Genomic DNA, 23,564 nt, shown 5'->3' with positions numbered 1-23,564 from the left:
TCCGTACAACAACAAAAAGCTACAAAGTAAGAATTTGTATAGCGACTCACACACAAATTCTATCAGATTTAATATTTACTAACAGCTAATAAATCATTGAATGAATTGCTTTAATGAAATAAGCGCAACATGTAGATGAATTTGGTGAATACATTCGGTTGCATAGGAACTCTTATTAGAAAATGTATTATTCTTCCGGAAGCTGGAAGCAGGAAGTATAGCTGATTAAACAGAAAAATGGCGACTGAAGGGTGTAAAAGAGTTGTTTCTACTTTGTTTCAGCAGGGTGTGCTTGTCAAGATGAATAACTTTAGAACCGTTGTTAGTATTTCCCTGCTTTTAGGACTTTCTTCCGTCTCCTTAGTCCATGCCGATATTACGGACGGCAACAATGAGCATTTAAAGCGGGAACATTCGCTCATGAAACCATATCAGGGTAAGTCGAGTTAGCGAATTCTCCCTAGTTGGGAAGCTAACTTTCTGTGGAGTACATCTGCGCAAATGTGGACTGTGTCTGGTTCTTGTTTAGTATACTTCAATGTTTTGGTGGTTAATTGACACCCACCATTCGATTAAGAATGCCTCGGTATGTCGGCATATCTAACTATGATGTTTTAAGAATGCTGTCACTTGAAAATGAACAGAAAAATATACATTCAGCCTCAATATTGATTAATTCGTTCGTAAATTCATTCGTTTGTGAAACTTAGCGTTCGCGAAAGCATACCCTGGAACATACTGGGCAATTTTAGCTGGCTAGCTATTTTCGTAATTTCAATTTCGTAGCTGTGTTAGTTTATTTAGGTTGAGGAAAGCATGTGCTGTCACTTAAGTATCCACTTACTTCCCAGTTACGTAGTTCAAAGAGTATTAAGCCCTCGCAAATATGCCAACTTATCTGTCATGCTTTACAGGTGTGGGAACAGGTTCTTCAAGCCAGTGGGACTTTTGGGGAAGTACATTATTGACCAGCCAGTATATTCGTTTGACACCTGACGAACGCAGCAAGCAGGGTTCAATCTGGAATACAGTGGTGAGTAACAGATTAGCAAACCACATTACCTGCTCAAAATGTGGAAAGCATGAAATCCAGAAGGCTCATGCACTATTACTATTCCTTTTTGGTTTTTAGTAAAGGTCATAGATTAGCTTGTCCAAACGCATCAAGCCTGTTCCAAGTCCGCTCAGTAAGGTCTATTTCTGTTCCACATGATAAACCTTAAATGTGGAAAAAGCCATGAATTTCCAAATGGTTTGCAGAATGGGAGTTTGAACCCTGTGTTCAGAATATAGTGTATACTGTTATTACCCAGGTATAACTTCTAACCTCTAATGGACTGAGAACTTTCACTTATTATGCACCCTAATTGTTATTTCAGCTAAGTTAATTATGGCTTGCTTTGGTACTTTTCTCCGTTTTTAACTCTTAAGTGTCATAGGACACCTTGGTGTGAAGAGCACTAGATTAAAACAAATTATTGATTCATCACTGCAATCAGGTTCATGGTTAATTTATGATCGGGAAGAGCATTTTACTCACACTTTTAAATGTGAAAAATGTCCCCCCTGTGTTTGTAGCCTTGTTTTCTCAAAGACTGGGAGATGCACGTTCAGTTCAAAGTGCATGGGTCAGGGAAGAAGAATCTACATGGAGATGGCATTGCCATTTGGTACACAAGAGAAAGACTGCAACCTGGTAATTTGTCAAAATTGTATAATGTATAAAATGCACACTTTTGCACATAATTTAGGTTGCACATATTTTGCATTTCATTCATAGATGATTAACATTTGCAAAAATGAAATCTTCACTTTTTATATTTGTCGCTTGTATAGCCGGTTGAACTTCTTGTGTGAATTCTGACCTTGGTGACACAATCTCTACCTTCACTCAGGGCCTGTTTTTGGAAACCAAGACCACTTTGTTGGCCTGGCCATTTTTGTGGATACCTTCCGTAATGATCTCCATGGAATGGACGTAAGTGCATCCATCTGCTACATGACTCACCCATGATTCTTTCTCTGCAGGGCCTGCGTTTGGAAGCAATGCTAACTTCCACGGGTTGGCCATGTTTATAGACACGTACCCTAATGATGAGTCTACTGACGTGAGTGATTGCCTGAATTTTTTATATTGATCCTTTTCTGGAGTGAAGGGCTTTGTCCTGTAAATCCATTCATTTTTCATTCATAGCTGCTCTGTCTTTAGAAGAGTGGTGGCTTCACCTCTGTCCAGGCTCATGGACAGAGCTTCACCCACCTGTCATTGCTGCAAACTCTTCTTTCCTATCAATTTTGGTAGAGGGCAGTTAAACACATTTTCTCCTCCAAAGCACACACTGCATTCCTTGGGTTGAGTTGGTACATGAGTTGAGGGATGATACTTCATGTACAGCTTGAGCAAGGAGACTGATTACATAGGTTGCAGGTGATTGGTGAGATGAAGTCAACTGATTCCCTTCCCCCCTGGGGCGTCATGCACGTCATGCATGTCATGGGGATAATCACTTGTCCAGATGACCTGCCTGAACTTGATGATTTCAGTTTGGCTTTGTGTGTAGTGTAGCTAGTTATGCTTGATGTGTCATGCTTTGCTTGCATCAGCTTGTTCTTTGTACCTGAAGTTGGCCTATTGGAGAGTTCCGGAAGCAAGAGTGGGAAACCCTGTGTATGTTTTTACACTCCAGTTTTTTTTTTTTGATTGGTTTCTTTGTGAGTATGGTGCATCATCTTCTGTCATTTTATCCCCATACTGGGGGATCTTGCATTCATTCATACAGAATATTTTCATTATGATATTTTGGTTGGCACTTGTGGACTGCCCTCTTCAAGCCTCAAGGCTGGTCTGTTAAGAGGTATGCTCAGGATTGTTGTCCTACTGAAAGATCCTTTTTCAGCCAAGTTTCAACGTCCTGATGGGGACACACCAGGTTTTTGAGCAAAATTGCTTCGTACTTACTGGAGTTGTTGATTCCATTTATCTTAATTGTTCCTTAACAAAAAACAGCCATAAAACAATATATATGTTTCAGAGCTCCCTAGTGCTGATTATGAGATCTTCAGTAAGTATAGTTGTGTTGTTGACAACCCAGTGAGCCAGCAGTAGTAATGTTATTATCACTGAGTGGGTGGATTAGGCTATATATTTTCTAAATTGGCACTGGTGAGCTCTCTAACTTGTGAATCCACATTTCTGCAGAATTATTTAATCCATGTCTAGACTAGGTATTAGAATCTCAAAAACAACAAACCAAGATTGTGTTCATATATTAAGGAATAATGGTTAAAATGAGTGATTACAAATATATTGACTGACCAATTTATTACACATTAAAAATAGTACCAAGTGCTATAACGCAGAACAGAAAATTTTATTTGTAACTATACATTTATGGACTATGTCTGATATATTAATGGACTGGATAATATTTAAATAGTTTGTCATGAGTTCTCACTTATAAAAAGTGCAAACCCCAAAAATTCTCATTAAGTGAAGGCCAAATAGGCCAAATAGGCCCAATGACAGCAATGGTTTTCAACCAAGCTCACTATGAATGATCTGTGTGAGGAAACGGATAACGTTCTGAACAGCAGAACATACAATGAGGACCTTTTTGTTTGTTCATAAAAACAGAACGGTCTGAAAGAAGGGAATTTAAATCAAAATTGAATCTATTTGTAATTTATGAAGATTTCAGGCATCTTGGCATGATGGCAATGATGATGGTTTTGAATTGCCTACTTGCTATGAAACTTGCACAGGAATTTGCCAACTCATTGTCTTCAATCACAAATGTTAAACTGCATTCTTTTCAATGTGGTACATTTCAGAGAATTGGCTTTATTAGGCTGTTCATTTGTGTCATGTATATGCTTAGCTCTTGGCGTTTTTGTTTGGCACTGCAGGCTTTTTGCCATGGGAGCATTATTAGTCGCTGTTTTAGGCATCACAACATAAAATAAACTAAATTTGGCAGCATTTTGACTTGTTTGCCTTAGCTGCCTGAAACTTTGATTAATATGTATTGGTGTCTACAGGCATTAGTATTCTGTGTGTATGAATAAATGAAGATGCCCAGCCCTAGGTACAAACTAGATCCATGCTAGAGTGGGGAGCACTGGCGGTGGGCTGTAGGCTGACTGCTCTTGAAAACCTCATGAAGTCTGTAGCTCACTGTCTTCATCTTTCTCTCTTCCTCAGCGTTCTTTCCCCTACATCTCAGCCATGATAAACAACGGCACCTTGTCGTATGATCACAGCAAGGATGGCCGCTTGACAGAACTGGGGGGCTGCTCGGGAGAGATCAGGAACAAAGACCACGATACTTACATGGCCATTCGCTACTCCAAGGGCAGGCTTACGGTAAACGGGACATTTACGTGTTTTCTTCTCAGTGGTCTGCCACCGATCCCCATCTTCCTGTTGGTGATGGGCAGGAGGGAAACTTATTTTTTTCTGTTGCTTGGATGAAGATTTGGTCTTATGTGGCTGTTACTCACTCACTGTTTTTAATAGGTTATGGTCGATGTCGATGACAAGAATGAATGGAAGGAATGCTTTGACGTTAGTGGCGTTCGCCTGCCTACGGGATACTACTTTGGGGCCTCTTCTGCCACGGGGGATCTTTCTGGTATGTAGGAGTGTTTTTGTGTGGAGCAATTGAAGGGGCATATTCAGAAAAGTAGCATTTAAGTGCAGAAATTGCCTAAATATAAAATATGCATTTTCATACATTTTAAGAATCTATTTTTGGATTGTGTTTGAACAGTATGCATATTTATAATTACTTACTCAAATTTCTGAAAAGGATCCAGCCCCTAGTTCTTTGCGGCCTTAAAGACATAATAAGCAGGATTTTTACCTTGGAAAATATGATAAAAAGAACATGCTCAGTCATAACTATGATACACTGGCAACATGGGTCTGTGTTCACTTCTGCCCTGGACCTTGCTTGTGTACTTATTTATTCTTATAAAAAATTTTCAGACCTCTTCTGGGAGTGGCCTTTTTTCATTTCTGTGCTGTATCTGAAAAGCATTTGTCCAATACACTGAACTCATATGCTCTATGATACAATGAATGAGGAGGGGGGCAAGAGGAGACTATTGACTACGACAGTGGTGAGCTGGGTTTGGAAGAGACTAGCCTTGGTGGCTAACAATTAAAATGGCTAGCCAGCTTTCGGTAACATTACATTACATTACATTACATTAATGGCATTTGGCAAACGCTCTTATCCAGAGCAACGTACAACAAAGTGCATACCCATAACCAGGGATAAGTGCACTGAAAGACCCTAGAGGGAAGTACAATTTCAACTGCTACCTGTACAACAAAGATAAGGACCAGGGCCTATTTGAATTATTATTTTATTTATTTATTTATTGAAATGTTCTTTCTTTTTTTAACAAACAAATAAACAAACAAAGAACAAAGCAAAAGTGACCAAACTTAACTAGCCAAACACTGCTTACCTAGCCAAACTAAAAATACCGATACACAAAAAAGTTAATCACAGAAAGACAACAATTTAAGGTTCACAGGGAGGTTGGGAGGGACGGGGAGAGGTGCTGCTTGAAGAGGTGCGTCTTCAGTTTGCGCTTGAAGGTGGGAAAAGATTCTGCCACGTTATTACTGTAGCTAGCCAACTACATTCAGTTTTGTGTGTCAGCTGGCTGGCCATGATAGCTGGTCCCACTGCTCAATACTAACGATACTGCTTATATTTTCGGGAGATTCTATGGACGTATTTCATCTCCAGGCTCATGCCCTAATCCAAAAGACTCCCTGACTTTCATAAGATTTCAGATGTCTGATAAAAATAAAAGTGAAAATGAATTGATGCGTTTATGAGTATGCATGTTTGTTACAGAATTGTGCAGGCAGGCTGGAGAGCAGACTGAAATCCACTGGTGTTAGCATTAGTGGCTAGTGTCACCACAAGCTAACATTAAATAGCTTGCTGAATGGCCTGTGTGTACAGCGACTATTAAACCTGATGTTTTAGGCTCATTTCAACGGATAGGCGGGATTGGGAATGGGGCGTATACGTTTTTTTCTGTACAAACACAGGAGCGACAAATAAGGCATAGTCCACCTTTAAGGCACACAATGTGGGTGTATCTGTAGGTGTTGCCTATTGGGTCACTCCATCAATATTTAACCTAGATTTTACTGGCTTGTGTTTCCAGTTTTCCTCTTACTTCCGTCAGCCAGTGTTTGTGTATTCAAATGAATAAAACTGAATATTAGACATGGTATTAAGCATAGTTTAACAGATACAAGGGTCTAAAATATTTCAAAATGGCTGCCAGTTTGAGGGGTAACACTTATCTGATTATATGTAAGGATATGAATAAGATACTTAATCTTCCAAAATGAAAAATCATATGTGGACAAAATCATACACTCATGGCACATAAATAATTGTGATATAATATTGATATGGGAACCAGGTCAGCATCCTTACGGACTTCATTCATTGTAAAAATCTATTAATTCTTAATCCTGATCATGGACCATATCTTGATGCAATACATTATTTGGAGATATGAAAATAGTGTGACATTTCACAACTAATCTTGCACATTGCAGTTCTGTTCCAGCCCCAAAACCACTACTATATTAAAGCCTTGTTTTTTTTTTAAACAGGGCTAGTATTTTGCAAGTGTGCTTTTTTGTTTGAACACTGAACCAGAACAGTGAACTCTGGTGGCTAAAGGCAATATTACATTCAAGTAGACATAATTTAAAGCTTCATTTGTCATTTTAACATGGAGATATGCAATGGTGATATCCATTTGTAGAAATTAGTTGTGTACATATCTCAATGAAATGATGATAATTCTTCTATTGAAGATGTATCACCAGTATACGGTTTTTTGTGTAGATGTTTTTATGGTATGAACTTCGATTGCCCTTGTAACCTTACAAAAATAATGAGATTCTTATGCCTATTTTCTCCCGAGATAGACATCTGAAAATGAAGCCTCCATAAACAAAGCCAATTTGGAAGATCATTTATTTCTTAATAAATATTTGGTATATGAAGCTCTTTACAGATGGGTAAAGAAATCTGTATATTCTGAATGAAGGGAAAAAACGGGCCCAACAGTCTCGTCCATTTCCCGTGGAATGACTATCGCAAATGCATGAGTGTCTGTGTGGTAGGGCTTAATGCTATCTTAAATATATCAAATTTTAGTGTGATAATAGTAATACCCCCATCCCTTCCCAGATAACCATGACATCATCTCCATGAAAATGTACCAGTTGATGGTGGAACATACCCCCGAGGAGGACAATCTGGACTGGACAAAAATCGAGCCCAGCGTCAGCCTGCTGAAGTCTCCCAAAGGTAGCATGTTCATGCAATTTAAAATGTGCACATGTAACGGCAGGGATATGGCAAAGCTCCAGGGGGAGAGGTGGTTGCACTAACCACTGCCCTAAATATGAATTCTGTTAGTGGAGCAGTTCAATCTAATTCAGTGGTTCTGCTTTCTACTCTCCCTCTCTCTGCCGCAGACAACATCGATGATCCCACGGGTAATTTCCGCAGCTCTCCTCTCACCGGCTGGAAGGTTTTCCTGCTTCTGCTCTGTGCCCTTCTGGGCATTGTGGTCTGTGCTGTGGTAGGAGCTGTGGTCTTCCAAAAGAGGCAAGAAAGAAACAAGAGGTTCTACTAGAAGAACGCATAAGAGACACCAATTGAAGAAAACAATGTGAATTTTTTTAAAGATTGTATAAAATCACAATGTTTATACTGTTGCTCTGGAGTAAGAGGGTTACTTCTGGTATTTTCCTATGTTCTTCATGCTTTATAAGTGACCCATGACTACAACGCATCCTGGTGACTTGATTGACGAGGTTGAAGCTGAATTTTAAATGGGTTTGGTTTCTTACACTTTCCTTTTTATGTATTTGTCTTTCAAGAAAGTTTAGAATATATGAGTTTTAAACTGGAAATCATTCAATCAAGCCCGCCCCCTGAGCAAATTTGACTTAAATTTTAACATGCTATGTAAAGAATTGTGATTTGTTTTACTTTCCATTTTGATTTTTTTTTTCTTTTTCTACCCATGCACTCTGATTGCACTTGTTTACAGATGTATAGAAGGTTGTTGGTTTTGTAGATTTTTTTTTTTTTTTTCTCCTGCAAATCGGCTTGTGCTTTGAATGAAATCGCTCTGTTTGAACTGAACCCTGAGACAGCGTCTAGGCTGCCTTGAAGCTGTGTTTGAATGTTAGCCATGTCTCCACTTTATTTTACATTGAGAGTTGTGGGGCTGAGCTTTGCAAAGAGATTAAAGAAATTCATATGCTGGGGTTCCTATGGCAGCAGTATGAAAGCAGCAATACTTCTTTGTGTGAAGTCTATTGTGAACTACTCTATGAAGTGTTACATTTCACATATGAAATAGAAATTGACATGTTGGATCCATCTATGGTTTTAGAGCTTGTGTGCTACAATATCAGGTTTATGGTATATGCTTTTTTGGGTGTGCAGGTAGTTGCAGATAATGGTGTTACTTGTGTTGCTATCTGCCTTACCCATGCAGCTTTCAGTTGGTTTGCTGTGTTGGGGTAATGCAATGACATCCCTCAGTCAGACTATAGAATAGACAGCCACTGTAATGAGGTAGGTAGTGCTGAATGCTATCAAGAAAGCGAGTGCTTTTTTAACATCCTCATACAGTTGTCCATGAGCAAATGATGTATGTAAAGCAGTAAGATGGCCAAACTCACAACTGGTATAGCAGTTAGTTGATAGACATAATCTTTGAAACCGTATCAGTAAATTCACATATAACCTTTGTCAGTTAGGGCAAATCTGCACTTTTGTATGAGCCTAATTTCAATTGAATACTTCTCTAATTACATGGGAGGTGGCATCCGTCAAATACAAACGGTGTTTCTGTCATCAGACATGGCTGCTAGTACTCCCTAATGCTTGTTTTTTTCACAAGGCCTTTTAAAATACAATAATTAAATATAGCCCCCTAAATTTACAAAAAGTACAAAATATGTGCACAATGTTCATGTACAGCCTCAGAGAATATGGCTGCAGAATATTGTCTATTCAGCTGTGTGTTCAGTTCGATTTTGTACCAGGGAATGAATGCAGACCTGTGTTACATACTGCTCTTCAGTGAATAATAAAAAATATACAATATTGGTTTGTGCTGTTTTCGCTGTTTATTTCTTGTGTGTCGCAGCTTACTGAATGAATGAATGCATTTAGTCCTAAATATTGAATCCTACAGAGCAGAAATCAGAATTGCCACAACAAAGAACTGTGAGCATTTGATTTTATTGTATTGTCTAATGCAGTGGTCCTCACTTCTGGCCCCAAGGTGTGCTGGTTTTTGTTTTTGCCTTAATATCAGCAACCGATTCAGAGCCAAGAAACTAGATTAACTCTAATTGATAACTGCTTTAATTGATCAAGCAAGTACTACATAATAAAAGCGGCTTTCAAGGACTACTGGTCTAACATCCACACAAGACCCCTGTATGTAAACCAGTGGTTACCAAACTTGGTCCTGGAGTACCCCTGTGTATGCTGTTTTTTGTTCAAACCAAAATTGCAATCCAAAATGTTAAACCGTCTATATTCTTTTAATTAATTTCATGTTTAGAGGGATTGATTGTCCTCTTAAAATACAGATATAGCTATGCGTGTCATACAAATAAAGAATCCGCATGTTCATACTGTGCTATATTGCAAACAATGCACACAATTTTCATAACATTGCAAAAAAGTTGTCAGTTATTTTAAAAACAAATTAAAGACAGATGCATAAGAAGGCTCCCACGGAAAATAACTCGCCTTAAACTACAACAACCACAAATCTGCACTGTTTGAAGATGGAGAAGGAGAAACGCCCAGTGTTGATACCGCAAATTTCAATTCTCACAACCTGTCTTTCCAATCACTGGTAGTAAGTTAACGTTAAGATGGTGGCCGTCAAAATGCAGTTTAGCGTGTTTTCTGTTTTGTTGTTGAACGTTCTGTACAATTTGACATCCGCGTTATATTTTCACATAGGGGAGACAGAGAAGAAATGCTTTATAGAGGAAATTCCAGACGAAACCATGATCATAGGTAATGGCTTCTATATCCATTGTATTTTGCTTGCTGCTAGCTAGCATTAGCTAGCTAGCTAGTTAGCCAGGTCATTCGTCGGGAAGGCAGTCGGCTAACTAGATCGATGAACAAATAACTTGTTGAAATAAATGTCTATGTAGTGTGTATATTAGTTTACTCTTGGGTAGCTAGCTAACTTAAAACATTTTGAAGGCTAATTGATGGCGAGGTTTTTAAAGTCTGTCTCGTTGGTGCTCGTTTACCAGCTAAGGCCAGTTAGCAGAATTGCTTTATCAATTTTACCAGTGGAGCTAAATTGTAGGCTAGCAGGGCTAACATTAGCTAGCTGTTCGCTAGCCAATTTATTATTTTATATTACCGACAGCATGTGTTTTTAGCTTGCGAACTTGTAACTTAAACAGTCCGCCTTGAAACATTTATGTGCTAGCTACTGGATTAACTCTGTAAACAAAACTAGTTAGCTAGTCTACAAAAGTTGCTAACAAACTGTTTGCAAATTATGCTAATAGTTATAGGAAACGTCAGTTTCTAATCTGCGGATAAGGCCGAACTATCCGTCTTCGTTCGCCTACGACGAATGAAGGTGGTCTATCCACCGACATGACTGTCAGCTCAGTTAGGTAGCAATGTAGATAAGGTTAGCTGTGCAAATGTTAGATTTGTGATCATGGCACACGAAATTTTGCATCGATGTGGAATCGGACTGCAGCAGTTTGCACAGTTAACTTCAACAAACCGCAAACACTTCATGTTGTAAGGACACGAGCGACACCACTCTACCACCGCTTGACACACCCATTCGTTTATCAACTTCAGTATTTCAAGTAACGTTAGGCCTTTAACAGCCATTTTTGACTAAACATCAATGATGTTTTTAACTTGATATACTAATTCCAAATTGTAATGTAATGGTTATGTTAATGTTAATGATTCTTTATTGGTTACGTACATTGAGTAAAATAGGTCACATTGACTACAGCTTGACTGACACTTTCTTGTCTATCGTTTCGTCCTTCTATTTTACATTCAGGTAACTATCGCACGCAGTTGTATGACAAACAGAAGGAGGAGTACTTGCCTGCCACACAAGGACTTGGGATGTTTGTAGAAGTGAAAGGTCCAGATGAAAAGGTATGCTAGATCAGGTTACTCCGTTCTCTTATGTCAGGGATGTCCAATCTTGTCCAAAAAGTGTGCAGGTTCTTTGTTTCAGAATCAGCACCTGATTCTGAAAATCATGAATAGGTTGAATCTGGGGTCTAGGTGCTGGGTTAAAACAAAAACCTGCACCCACACTGGCCCTATTCAGATAAGATTTGACACCCCTGTCACAGTATCACTAGAAATCTATATCTTGCTCTGTTTCAGTCTTACTAGGGGATTTTTTTTGCTATTGATTTTTATCTGTCATTTCTAGGTGATTCTGTCTCGTCACTATGGTTCAGAAGGCCGATTCACATTGGCCTCTCACACCCCTGGAGAACACCAGATTTGCCTGCACTCCAACTCCTCCAAGTTTGCGCTCTTTGCTGGAGGGATGCTGGTGAGAAAAACCAGCTTAATACCTACAGTACAATCTAGAATAACTGTCCCATGTGTTAAGTACTTTGAACACTGTTTCATGTTGTATTTAGCTATTTGGATTAATTCAAAATTGAAAGCCCCAATACTTTATTCTCTCTTTGTTTTCTTGTGGATATGGTTGTATATTTAGTCTTAGTGTGACTCCTGTTTAATGGAAATTATTTTCTTCAGAGGGTTCACCTGGATATCCAGGTTGGTGAGCACACAAATAATTACACTGAGATCGCGGCCAAAGACAAGCTGACCGAGCTGCAGCTCCGGGTGCGACAGCTTGTTGAACAGGTCGACCAGATTCAGAAGGAGCAGAACTACCAGAGGGTGAATATTTTTCTCTTCACGAGTTAGTTCAACTGTTCGATCTTGTTTTACTGGCATCCGATTTTTGTTTAACTTGCGCTAATGTTTTGTTCTTTTATTTTGGGCTATTTTAAGGAAAACAACTTTTAGAAATGAAATGTGGACATTTTTTCAGTAATGGTTGCTGGCCTTTCCTGTCTTTCAGTACCGTGAAGAACGTTTTAGGCAGACCAGCGAGAGCACCAACCAGAGAGTCCTGTGGTGGTCCATCGTACAGACACTCATCCTGGCGGCCATTGGCTTTTGGCAGATGAGGCACCTCAAGAGCTTCTTTGAGGTCAAGAAATTAGTTTAGACTGCACTCTTGTTTGTTATTTATGCATTTTGAGTTCATGCAGTACAAGTGAACAATACTCAGCACGTGTCACAATCCCAAAGATCTGGGGCCTCATTTATAAAACTGTGCTTAGGATTCACGCAAAAGGTTGCGTAAGCATGAAACCTAGGACGTGCGTACGCAAAAAAAATTCTGATTTATAAAACAGTGCATACGCACGTCCCACGCCAGTTTTCCTTTATAAATCACAATCAACTCTAAATGTGGCGCAACTTTGCCAGCTTCATGTCCCGCCCACAGTTGCCTATAAATAGGCAGTGAAACACCCCTAATGAATATGCATTTCATGAAGACCACAATGGCAAACGCTGAAAAGAAGGCCAAGAAAAGGGATTTCAGCCATTTGATTGCCTCTGAAAAGCTACAGGTGTGGGAATTACCCTGATTGATTGTAAATGACGAACAGTTCTGCACAACGAATGTGATGATGATGACGATAATAATAATAATAATAATAATAATATACGTTATTTGTCTAGCACCATTGGAAAAAAAATATAATATATGAATATGATAACAATATATGAAACTTTGCTCGTATCTGCCGACTGACGCATTGTAAACGGCATCAGTGCAGCGCAATTTGTCCGACTGTTCACCATATTATTTATGAGAATACATTTAATAACATGAAGTATTGTTTAACAATTCGTCTACATATGAGGGATTATTTTACAACATCTCCGTTTATATTTATCATCCTAAATCATATTTTTTGGGCAGTCCAGGGAGCATCAATCAAACTGTTTGTTTATTCGTTGTGAGAGGCTTTTATCCATTTTTGCAAATTAACTTCGTATATGATACGTGAGAGGTAATATTTAATTTCATTACATTACATTACATTACATTGCATAGCATTTAGCAGACGCTCTTATCCAGAGCGACGTACAACAAAGTGCAAATTAAACACAAGAACAAGTGCAAAGAGGACCTGAGAGGACAGTATAGTTCCGAGTCCGAGTGTAAACATGCAGAAAATCAGAACCCTTTAAGAGTACAATCGACAACAATCAATTTCGATTTATTTTACACAGTGGTATCTGTTGTGTATCATTTTCGACTTCTCTCGTCGCCAAATGTTGTGTTGCACTTAGGAAGGGAGAGAACCCGTATAGCGAGATTCAACAATACAACACTTTAATAAGTATAACAGGGACGAAGCACGTCCTTACAGTAGCCATACCCAGCCACAACTCCCGGCAAATCTTTATACCTTTTTACATCCTGTTTCACTTCCCGTTTTCCTGGTCTTACGTCACGTCATTTCTCCAGTTAATGTGCGTACGCATGGGTCAGAGTTTCCGTGGAGGACCGCACATTTTCCGGTCAAGTTCGTTTTTTATAAATGCCAAAGTTTGCTTAGAAAGTGGCGTACGCATTCTTTTGTGCCTACGCAACGTTTATAAATGAGGCCCCTGGAGTGGTAAAATTAACCTTAAACTTATTTTAACACTGCGTTAGCCCCTTTCTCCCCGAGGAAGAACAAGTTGGGTTTCAGAGTTTATTTTTACCTTTTTGTACAGTTTAATGTCCTCAATTAAGTCTATGCTGCATCCATTTAAATTTTAGAGATCGTTTTACACCTCTCTTTACCTTAAGAGGACACTGGTACCACATTTTACTGTCAGAATGGCATGGTTTTATCTGCGGTGAATATGGCCCCAATGTTCAGTCCGTGCTTTTTGTTGGGATTGTCTAATCGGGTATAGTGCCCTTCCGTGGTTTAATTCATGTAAAGGTTGATTGCCCTTCTCAAGGATATCTTTGTTCTTCTTTATGAATCAAATAAACCACTGGAAACAATGTGCTCAAATTCAATATGGAAAGGATTGAATCGCTATCATTAGGTCAAAGTAAGTTCTCAAATCCTTACATAAATATACAGTATGTTTTGAAACCCCACTGATAAATCGTTGCTGCTGCCATTTTTAAAATGAGTGTTTTGTAGCACAATGCAGCAAAAGTCACATTCAACTCATTTAAAATAGAGCGTTACATCTGCTCTAAAATTTAAACTAGATGTGCTCTGAAATTTGATACATTTCTGGATTCCTTTTCCAAAATTGCTTTAAGTTCACGTAGGTCCTCCATATTTTTGCATGCGTTGTACTGTGATTTGAAGCGCTGCCCTCAGGCTGACCTATGGTTTGATGAGTACTTGAATCATGGTTGCAAACTCTTGTCCAGTACAAAAGCCTGTGAAGTGTCTGACGCTGCTTGATATCCCACATTTACTGAAAAATGATAAATGAGGAAGGCATCTTATTTTTGGGCTAAATTAAGCAGCTTTGAAAGCACTATTAATGAATCACGATTATCAGCAATGTTTGAATTTGGACTTCTACCAGTCAGATTTTAAGTTGTGCCATTTCTTATAGTTCTTATAGTTGCTGTGTTTTAGGTTTGCTTCTTATTCCAGAAATAACAAATACAGTCTTTAAAAATATCAGAAGACCCCCAGAAGATGTGGTTGCTGTCAGTTTCTGAGCCTGCTAATTATTGGTGGTCTGCCACCGATCCCCATCTTCCTGTTGGTGATGGGCAGGAGGGAAACTTATTTTTTTCTGTTGCTTGGATGAAGATTTGGTCTTATGTGGCTGTTACTCACTCACTGTTTTTAATAGGTTATGGTCGATGTCGATGACAAGAATGAATGGAAGGAATGCTTTGACGTTAGTGGTGTTCGCCTGCCTACGGGATACTACTTTGGGGCCTCATCTGCCACGGGGGATCTTTCTGGTATGTAGGAGTGTTTTTGTGTGGAGCAATTGAAGGGGCATATTCAGAAAAGTAGCATTTAAGTGCAGAAATTGCCTAAATGTAAAATATCAGGGTGTCCGTGGATCCTTAAAAAGTCTTAAATTCATTTATCTAAATTTAAGGCCTTGAAATGTCTTAAATTCATTAAAATTGTCTAAAAATGGTCTTAAATTCATTACTCCAAAGTCTTAAAAAAAATGTCCGGGCTATTACCGTTTGTGTTGTGCAAAGGTTAATTTAGCTTGAGTCGCGCGCAGCCCGCAAACCAGAGGTGCTGTGGACTCTTTTCACAGTGGTGAGGCATCAGTCCTATAATGCCAATGACGGAGTTGGAGAGGTATTTCAGGCGATCTCCATGGATGGACCCAATGTGAACTGGAAGTTCTTTGAGCTTCTGCAGCGAGAGCACGCTGAGCAGTATGGTGGTGCACAGCTGGTTGTTGTGGGTAGCTGTGGCCTCCACACCCTACACAACGCATTCAAATGTGGCAGCTGGAGAAGGTTTTGAGGGCCATGCACTTTCTTTTCCACAATGTACCAGCAAGGAGAGAGGACTTCACTGCTCTCACCAAATCCTCGGTATTCCCATTACCATTCTGTGGCCACCAGTGGATTGAGAACCTGCCGGTTGTGGAGAGGGCTATAGAAGTATGGCCATCACTGGTGAAGTATGTGGATGCGGTAAGAACCAAGAAGCTTCCAAACCCCGGGACAGGCTCATTTGACACTATAGAAACAGCCCAGCAAGATCAGCTCATTTTGGCCAAACTGCAGTTCTTCATGGCTATCTCGAGGACCTTCAGTCCCTTTTTGACAAAGTACCAGACGGACAAGCCAGTGATGCCATTCCTCTGCAAAGACTTGTCTGAGTTGATCAAGGTAATTATTTATATTCTATGCTAGCACTGCATAATTTGTTATTGCTCTTTGATTTCAACTCTCTTATCTCATTGTACTCTTGATGGAAGTACGGAAGCCCTGAGAGGCAAGTTATTTATTGGGTCAGGCTCATTTTTGTGTTTGTTGTTGTAATTTATTTTGGCCACAAGAGGCTGAAGTGCACCATTCCATCCATGCCACTACCCCATGTTGCAAATGAGACTAAAAGCATTCATATTTTCTACCAGGTGAGTTTTAATTTCTCCATGCACTCTAAACACAAGGTACATTTATTGTGTGTTACAGTAGCAAGTTATGTAACATATTAATTAAAATTGCCAAAATCAAAATGTATCCAAAGTGCTTATTCTGCTGTTGGCTATCATTAAATGTACAAAATGTGTGTATGTTACATAATGTATGTTACATAACTTGCTACTGTAACACACATAAATGTACCTTGTGTTTAGAGTGATGGAGAGATTAAAACTCACCTAGAAGAAAACATGAATGCTTTTAGTCTCATTTATAACATGGTACGGCATTGATGTATTGGTGCATTTCAGCCTCGTGTGGCCTAAATGAGTATTACAACAACAAACAAAAATATACCTGGCAAAAAACATTTTCACTTGCCTCTCAGGGCTTCTGTATAGAAGTGATGATAGAGATAATTTTTAAGTAATAACATATAGAAATGTATTTAATGATGAATTTGGTTGGATGAATGTGGGATTTGCTGTACAATCAGAGTTTTCCTGTTTGCATAGTTTGCTTACGCGTTTTGTCAAGAGGGAGCTTCTCCAGGACATCACTCCACTGCAGCTGATCAGACTGGATGTTGCTGACCAGAAGAACTGGGTCTGCCTGAAGAAAGCTGATTTAGGCTTGGATGCTGAGGCAGTCCTTAAGGTAGTGTGATTATTTAGATGTATTACTTTCTATAAAATGATGGTCTGGATGCAGGCAGGAGAGAATATAGTGTTAGGTCATTCAGCACTATTTACGACCCATTATCCTTCTGTCAGGAACTCCAGAGAAGTAACAGTGTAGGAGAGCTCACTGTCCTAGAGTTTAGGAATGACTGCTTGAAGGGTATGTCAAACATCATAAAGAAAGTGCAGGACAAGAGCCCGCTGAAATACCCCACCGTGAGACAGATGGCATGTTTGGACCCCACTGTCATGTAAGAATGAGCAGTCTTGTGCAGAGGTTTCTGCAAGACGAGCAGTTGTCAGGAGGTGTCTCTGCTGGTAGGAATAGTTTAATCGAATAGTTCTGGAAGTTTTGTTCCTGATTATTACCAAATGTACAGAGTAATAACTGATATAAGCCTGTCTGATTTAAATCTAAATAATAATATTTCACTTATTTCCTTTCATCTTTGTTACAGGTGATGTGATTACCCAACAGTTTGGGAACTTCCTATCCATTGTGGCTAAAAGTGAGCACTTTCTGTTCTTCTGGCCCACAGAAACGAGGCTTGATGTGTTTCTGCATGGCTTCCTCAGCCAACCCTACCCTGAGGAGGTAGAGACCGTTAACTTGCAGGAGGACACTGTCATTGCCCAGAGACTGGTCTGTGATTATGTTGCAATCTGTGTGGGGGTTGTCAATGTCCCTCTCACCAAGGAGCTGCTGACCTCTGGGGGATCAGCAAGATCAAAATACAGAGAATACCTTGACCTGGAGAAGAGGAAGAGGCAAACCACTGCTCAAGGCCAGAAGAAAAAAGCTACAGAGGACCACATAGCTGAGCTTAAAAAGAAGAAAAAAACTCTGCTGGATGGTAAATGGTAAATGGTTGGCATTTATATAGCGCCTTTATCCAAAGCGCTGTACAAATGATGCTTCTCATTCACCCATTCATACACACACTCACACACCGACGGTGATTGGCTGCCATGCAAGGCGCAGACCAGCTCGTCAGGAGCATTTGAGGGTTAGGTGTCTTGCTCAGGGACACTTCGACACAGCCCGGGCGGGGGATTGAACCGACAACCCTCCGACTGCCAAACGACTGCTCGTACTGCCTGAGCCATGTCGCCCCCCTCTGCTGGAAGTATCAGACAGCCTGGAGAAGGATGCAGACAAGTTTGCTGAGCAAGCAGAGGGCAAGTCCGGCACCTTGATGGCTCAGCTCATCACAAAGTCCAACGTCCTCAGGAAGCGATTTAAAGAAAAAATAAGCAAGCTGAAACAAGTTGAGGCAGAGTTGGAGAGTAAGGCCATTGAACTGAGGCTCATGCCATGAGTGACGACCAGGAAATTGGGGGGAGGGCTCTTCTGTGTATATGGGGAAGGAATGGGTGTACAGGGGAAGGAGAGAGACAGGGGAAGTTTACTCTGAGAAATAATATTTTTATAATTAGAAAATAATTTTGTTCACTAATGATTTATAAATTAAATAAATATGTTCCAAATGAAAGTGTTGTAATCTGCTCATTTCATTCTTTAAAAAAAATATGGCTTAAACTCTACTGTGGTTGGCCCACTTTGCTAGTTCTGCTATCAGCAGCTGTTAGGCCTTAGGTCTCACCAACCATATTTTGTTGTAAAGCTCGGTCTTAAATTCCATTCCAAGTGGCATTAAAAAGGTCTTAAAAAGTCTTAAATTTAACTTGCTGAAACCTGCAGATACCCTGAATATGCATTTTCATACATTTTAAGAATCTATTTTTGGATTGTGTTTGAACAGTATGCATATTTATAATTACTTACTCAAATTTCTGAAAAGGATCCAGCCCCTAGTTCTTTGCGGCCTTAAAGACATAATAAGCAGGATTTTTACCTTGGAAAGTATGATAAAAAGAACATGCTCTGTCATAACTGTGATACACTGGCAACATGGGTCTGTGTTCACTTCTGCCCTGGACCTTGCTTGTGTACTTATTTATTATTATGAAAAATTTTCAGACCTCTTCTGGGAGTGGCCTTTTTTCATTTCTGTGCTGTATCTGAAAAGCATTTGTCCAATACACTGAACTCATATGCTCTATGATGCAATGAATGAGGACGGGGGCAAGAGGGGACTATTGACTACGACAGTGGTGAGCTGGGTTTGGAAGAGACTAGCCTTGGTGGCTAACAATTAAAATGGCTAGCCAGCTTTCGGTAACATTACATTACATTAATGGCATTTGGCAAACGCTCTTATCCAGAGCAACGTACAACAAAGTGCATACCCATAACCAGGGATAAGTGCACTGAAAGTCCCTAGAGGAAAGTACAATTTCAACTGCTACCTGTACAACAAAGATAAGGACCAGGGCCTATTTGAATTATTTTATTTTATTTATTTATTCATTTTTCTTTCTTTTTTGAACAAACAAATAAACAAACAAACAACAAAGCAAAAGTGACCAAACTTAACTAGCCAAACTAAAAATACCGATACACAAAAAAGTAAATCACAGAAAGACAACAATTTAAGGTTCACAGGGAGGTAGGGAGGGACGGGGAGAGGTGCTGCTTGAAGAGGTGCGTCTTCAGTTTGCGCTTGAAGGTGGGAAAAGATTCTGCCACGTTATTACTGTAGCTAGACAACTACATTCAGTTTTGTGTGTCAGCTGGCTGGCCATGATAGCTGGTCCCACTGCTCAGTACTAACAATACTGCTTATAGTTTCGGGAGATTCTATGGACGTATTTCATCTCCAGGCTCATGCCTGAATCCAAAAGACTCCCTGACTTTCATAAGATTTCAGATGTCTGATAAAAATAAAAGTGAAAATGAATTGAAGCATTTATGAGTATGTTTCATGTTTGTTACAGAATTGTGCAGGCAGGCTGGAGAGCAGACTGAAATCCACTGGTGTTAGCATTAGTGGCTAGTGTCACCACAAGCTAACGTTTAGCCAACTAAATGCAGAAACTGTCTGTTAAATAGCTTGCTGAATGGCCTGTGTGTACAGCGACTATTAAAGCTGATGTTTTAGGCTCATTCCAACGGATAGGCGGGATTGAGAATGGGGCGTATACGTTTTTTCTGTACAAACACAGGAGCGACAAATAAGGCGTAGTCCACCTTTAAGGCACACAATGTGGGTGCCTGTAGCGTAGTGGTTAAGGTATATGACTGGGACCCGCAAGGTCGCTGGTTCGATCCTCAGTGTAGCCACAATAAGATCCGCACAGCCGTTGGGCCCTTGAGCAAGGCCCTTAACCCTGCATTTCTCCAGGGGAGGATTGTCTCCTGCTTAGTCTAATCAACTGTACGTCGCTCTGGAAAAGAGCGTCTGCCAAATGCCAGTACTGTACTGTACTGTACTACTGTACTACTGGGTGTATCTGTAGGTGTTGCCTATTGGGTCACTCCATCAATATTTAACCTAGATTTTACTGGCCTGTATTTCCAGTTTTCCTCTTACTTCCGTCAGCCAGTGTTTGTGTATTCAAATGAATAAAACTGAATATTAGACATGGTATTAAGCATAGTTTAACAGATACAAGGGTCTAAAGATATTTCAAAATGGCTACCAGTTTGAGGGGTAACACTTATCTGATTATATGTAAGGATATGAATAAGATAAGAATAAGAAAATGAAAAATTGTATGTGGACAAAATCATACACTCATGGCACATAAATAATTGTTATATAATATTGATATGGGAACCAGGTCAGCATACTTACGGAATTCATTAATTGTAAAAATCTATTCATTCTTAATCCTGATCATGGACCATATCTTGATGCAATACATTATTTGGAGATATGAAAATGGTGTGGCATTTCACAACTAATCTTGCACATTGCAGTTCTGTTCCAGCCCCAAAACCACTACTATATTAAAGCCTTGTTTTTTTTAACAGGGCTAGTATTTTCCAAGTGTGCTTTTTTGTTTGAACACTGAACCAGAACAGTGAACTCTGGTGGCCAAAGGCAATATTACATTCAAGTAGACATAACAATTTAAAGCTTCATTTGTCATTTTAACATGGAGATATGCAATGGTGATATCCATTTGCAGAAATTATTTGTGTACATATCTCAATGAAATGATGATAATTCTTCTATTGAAGATGTATCACCAGTATACGGTTTTTTGTATAGATGACCTGTTTTTATGGTATGAACTTTGATTGCCCTTGTAACCTTACATAAATAATGAGATTCTTATGCCTATTTTCTCCAGAGATAGACATCTGAAAATGAAGCCTCCATAAACAAAGCCAATTTGGAAGATCATTTATTTCTTAATAAATATTTGGTATATGGAGCTCTTTACAGATGGGTAAAGAAATCTGTATATTCTAAATGAAGGGAAAAAACGGGCCCAACAGTCTCGTCCATTTCCCGTGGAATGAATATCGCAAATGCATGAGTGTCTGTGTGGTAGGGCTTAATGCTATCTTAAATATATCAAATTTTAGTGTGATAATAGTAATACCTCCATCCCCTCCCAGATAACCACAACATCATCTCCATGAAAATGTACCAGTTGATGGTGGAACATACCCCCGAGGAGGACAATCTGGACTGGTCAAAAATCGAGCCCAGCGTCAGCCTGCTGAAGTCTCCCAAAGGTAGCATGTTCATGCAATTTAAAATGTGCACATGTAACGGCAGGGATATGGCAAAGCTCCAGGGGGAGAGGTGGTTGCACTAACCACTGCCCTAAATATGAATTCTGTTAGTGGAGCAGTTCAATCTAATTCAGTGGTTCTGCTTTCTACTCTCCCTCTCTCTGCCGCAGACAACATCGATGATCCCACGGGTTATTTCCGCAGCTCTCCTCTCACCGGCTGGAAGGTTTTCCTGCTTCTGCTCTGTGCCCTTCTGGGCATTGTGGTCTGTGCTGTGGTCTTCCAAAAGAGGCAAGAAAGAAACAAGAGGTTCTACTAGAAGAACGTATAAGAGACACCAATTGAAGAAAACAATGCGAATTTTTTTAAAGATTGTATAAAATCACAATGTTTATACTGTTGCTCTGGAGTAAGAGGGTTACTTCTGGTATTTTCCTATGTTCTTCATGCTTTATAAGTGACCCATGACTACAACGCATCCTGGTGATTTGTTTGACGAGGTTGAAGCTGAATTTAAAATGGTTTCTTACACTTTCCTTTTTATGTATTTGTCTTTCAAGAAAGTTTAGAATATATGAGTTTTAAACTGGAAATCATTCAATCAAGCCCGCCCCCTGAGCAAATTTGACTTAAATTTTAACATGCTATGTAAAGAATTGTGATTTGTTTTACTTTCCATTTTGATTTTTTTTTCTTTTTCTACCCATGCACTCTGATTGCACTTTTTTTCTCCTGCAAATCGGCTTGTGCTTTGAATGAAATCGCTCTGTTTGAACTGAACCCTGAGACAGCGTCTAGACTGCCTTGAAGCTGTGTTTGAATGTTAGCCATGTCTCCACTTTATTTTACATTGAGAGTTGTGGGGCTGAGCTTTGCAAAGAGATTAAAGAAATTCATATGCTGGGGTTCCTATGGCAGCAGTATGAAAGCAGCAGTACTTCTTTGTGTGAAGTCTATTGTGAACTACTCTATGAAGTGTTACATTTCACATATGAAATAGAAATTGACATGTTGGATCCATCTATGGTTTTAGAGCTTGTGTGACACAATATCAGGTTTATGGTATATGCTTTTTTGGGTGTGCAGGTAGTTGCAGATAGTGGTGTTACTTGTGTTGCTATCTGCCTTACCCATGCAGCTTTCAGTTGGTTTGCTGTGTTGGGGTAATGCAATGACATCCCTCAGTCAGACTATAGAATAGACAGCCACTGTAATGAGGTAGGTAGTGCTGAATGCTATCAAGAAAGCGAGTGCTTTTTTAACATCCTCACACAGTTGTCCATGAGCAAATGATGTATGTAAAGCAGTAAGATGGCCAAACTCACAACTGGTATAGCAGTTAGTTGATAGACATAATCTTTGAAACCGTATCAGTAAATTCACATATAACCTTTGTCAGTTAGGGCAAATCTGCACTTTTGTATGAGCCTAATTTCAATTGAATACTTCTCTAATTACATGGGAGGCGGCATCCGTCAAATACAAACAGTGTTTCTGTCATCAGACATGGCTGCTAGTACTCCTTAATGCTTGTTTTTTTCACAAGGCCTTTTAAAATACAATAATTAAATATAGCCCCCTAAATTTACAAAAAGTACAAAATATGTGCACAATGTTCATGTACAGCCTCAGAGAATATGGCTGCAGAATATTGTCTATTCAGCTGTGTGTTCAGTTCAATTTTGTACCAGGGAATGAATGCAGACCTGTGTTACATACTGCTCTTCAGTGAATAATAAAAAAAATATACAATATTGGTTTGTGCTATTTTCGCTGTTTATTTCTTGTGTGTCGCAGCTTACTGAATGAATGAATGCATTTAGTCCTAAATATTGAATCCTACAGAGCAGAAATCAGAATTGCCACAACAAAGAACTGTGAGCATTTGATTTTATTGTATTGTCTAATGCAGTGGTCCTCACTTCTGGCCCCAAGGTGTGCTGGTTTTTGTTTTTGCCTTAATATCAGCAACCGATTCAGAGCCAAGAAACTAGGTGAGGTGCATT

General features: G+C 39.4%; 2 protein-coding genes across 7 annotated transcripts; both read left to right on the top strand.

The window, feature by feature from the left end:
* Positions 1–217: 217 nt before the first annotated feature.
* On the top strand, positions 218–9,179 carry lman2 (lectin, mannose-binding 2). Of its 2 annotated transcripts, none has more exons than XM_061234781.1 (8): positions 218–436; positions 915–1,033; positions 1,579–1,696; positions 2,029–2,108; positions 4,202–4,363; positions 4,517–4,631; positions 7,239–7,358; positions 7,529–9,179. In XM_061234781.1, the coding sequence occupies exons 1-8, from the start codon at positions 238–240 to the stop codon at positions 7,687–7,689; spliced, it is 1,074 nt and encodes a 357-aa protein (XP_061090765.1). In that variant the 5' UTR covers positions 218–237; the 3' UTR covers positions 7,690–9,179. The 2 variants fall into 2 exon arrangements, with proteins under 2 accessions (XP_061090765.1, XP_061090764.1); XM_061234780.1 differs by lacking the exon at positions 2,029–2,108 and adding an exon at positions 1,896–1,978.
* A 730-nt stretch (positions 9,180–9,909) lies between these two features.
* Positions 9,910–23,312, top strand: LOC133124331 (transmembrane emp24 domain-containing protein 9-like). Of its 5 annotated transcripts, none has more exons than XR_009708307.1 (10): positions 9,910–10,109; positions 11,143–11,243; positions 11,530–11,655; positions 11,868–12,014; positions 12,199–12,330; positions 15,018–15,132; positions 15,447–15,595; positions 15,695–16,032; positions 16,803–16,944; positions 17,507–18,460. XR_009708307.1 is itself a non-coding variant. In XM_061235444.1 (8 exons), the coding sequence occupies exons 1-8, from the start codon at positions 9,962–9,964 to the stop codon at positions 21,875–21,877; spliced, it is 1,038 nt and encodes a 345-aa protein (XP_061091428.1). In that variant the 5' UTR covers positions 9,910–9,961; the 3' UTR covers positions 21,878–23,312. The 5 variants fall into 5 exon arrangements, 1 of the variants encoding a protein (XP_061091428.1); XR_009708306.1 differs by having other exon boundaries at positions 17,426–18,460; XR_009708308.1 differs by lacking the exon at positions 17,507–18,460 and adding an exon at positions 17,061–17,382.
* The last annotated feature ends 252 nt before the right edge of the window (positions 23,313–23,564 follow it).

This window comes from Conger conger, chromosome 3, assembly GCF_963514075.1.
Source record: "Conger conger chromosome 3, fConCon1.1, whole genome shotgun sequence".
NCBI classification, from domain to species: Eukaryota; Metazoa; Chordata; class Actinopteri; order Anguilliformes; family Congridae; genus Conger; species Conger conger.
This window is presented reverse-complemented; position numbering and strand designations above follow the sequence as displayed.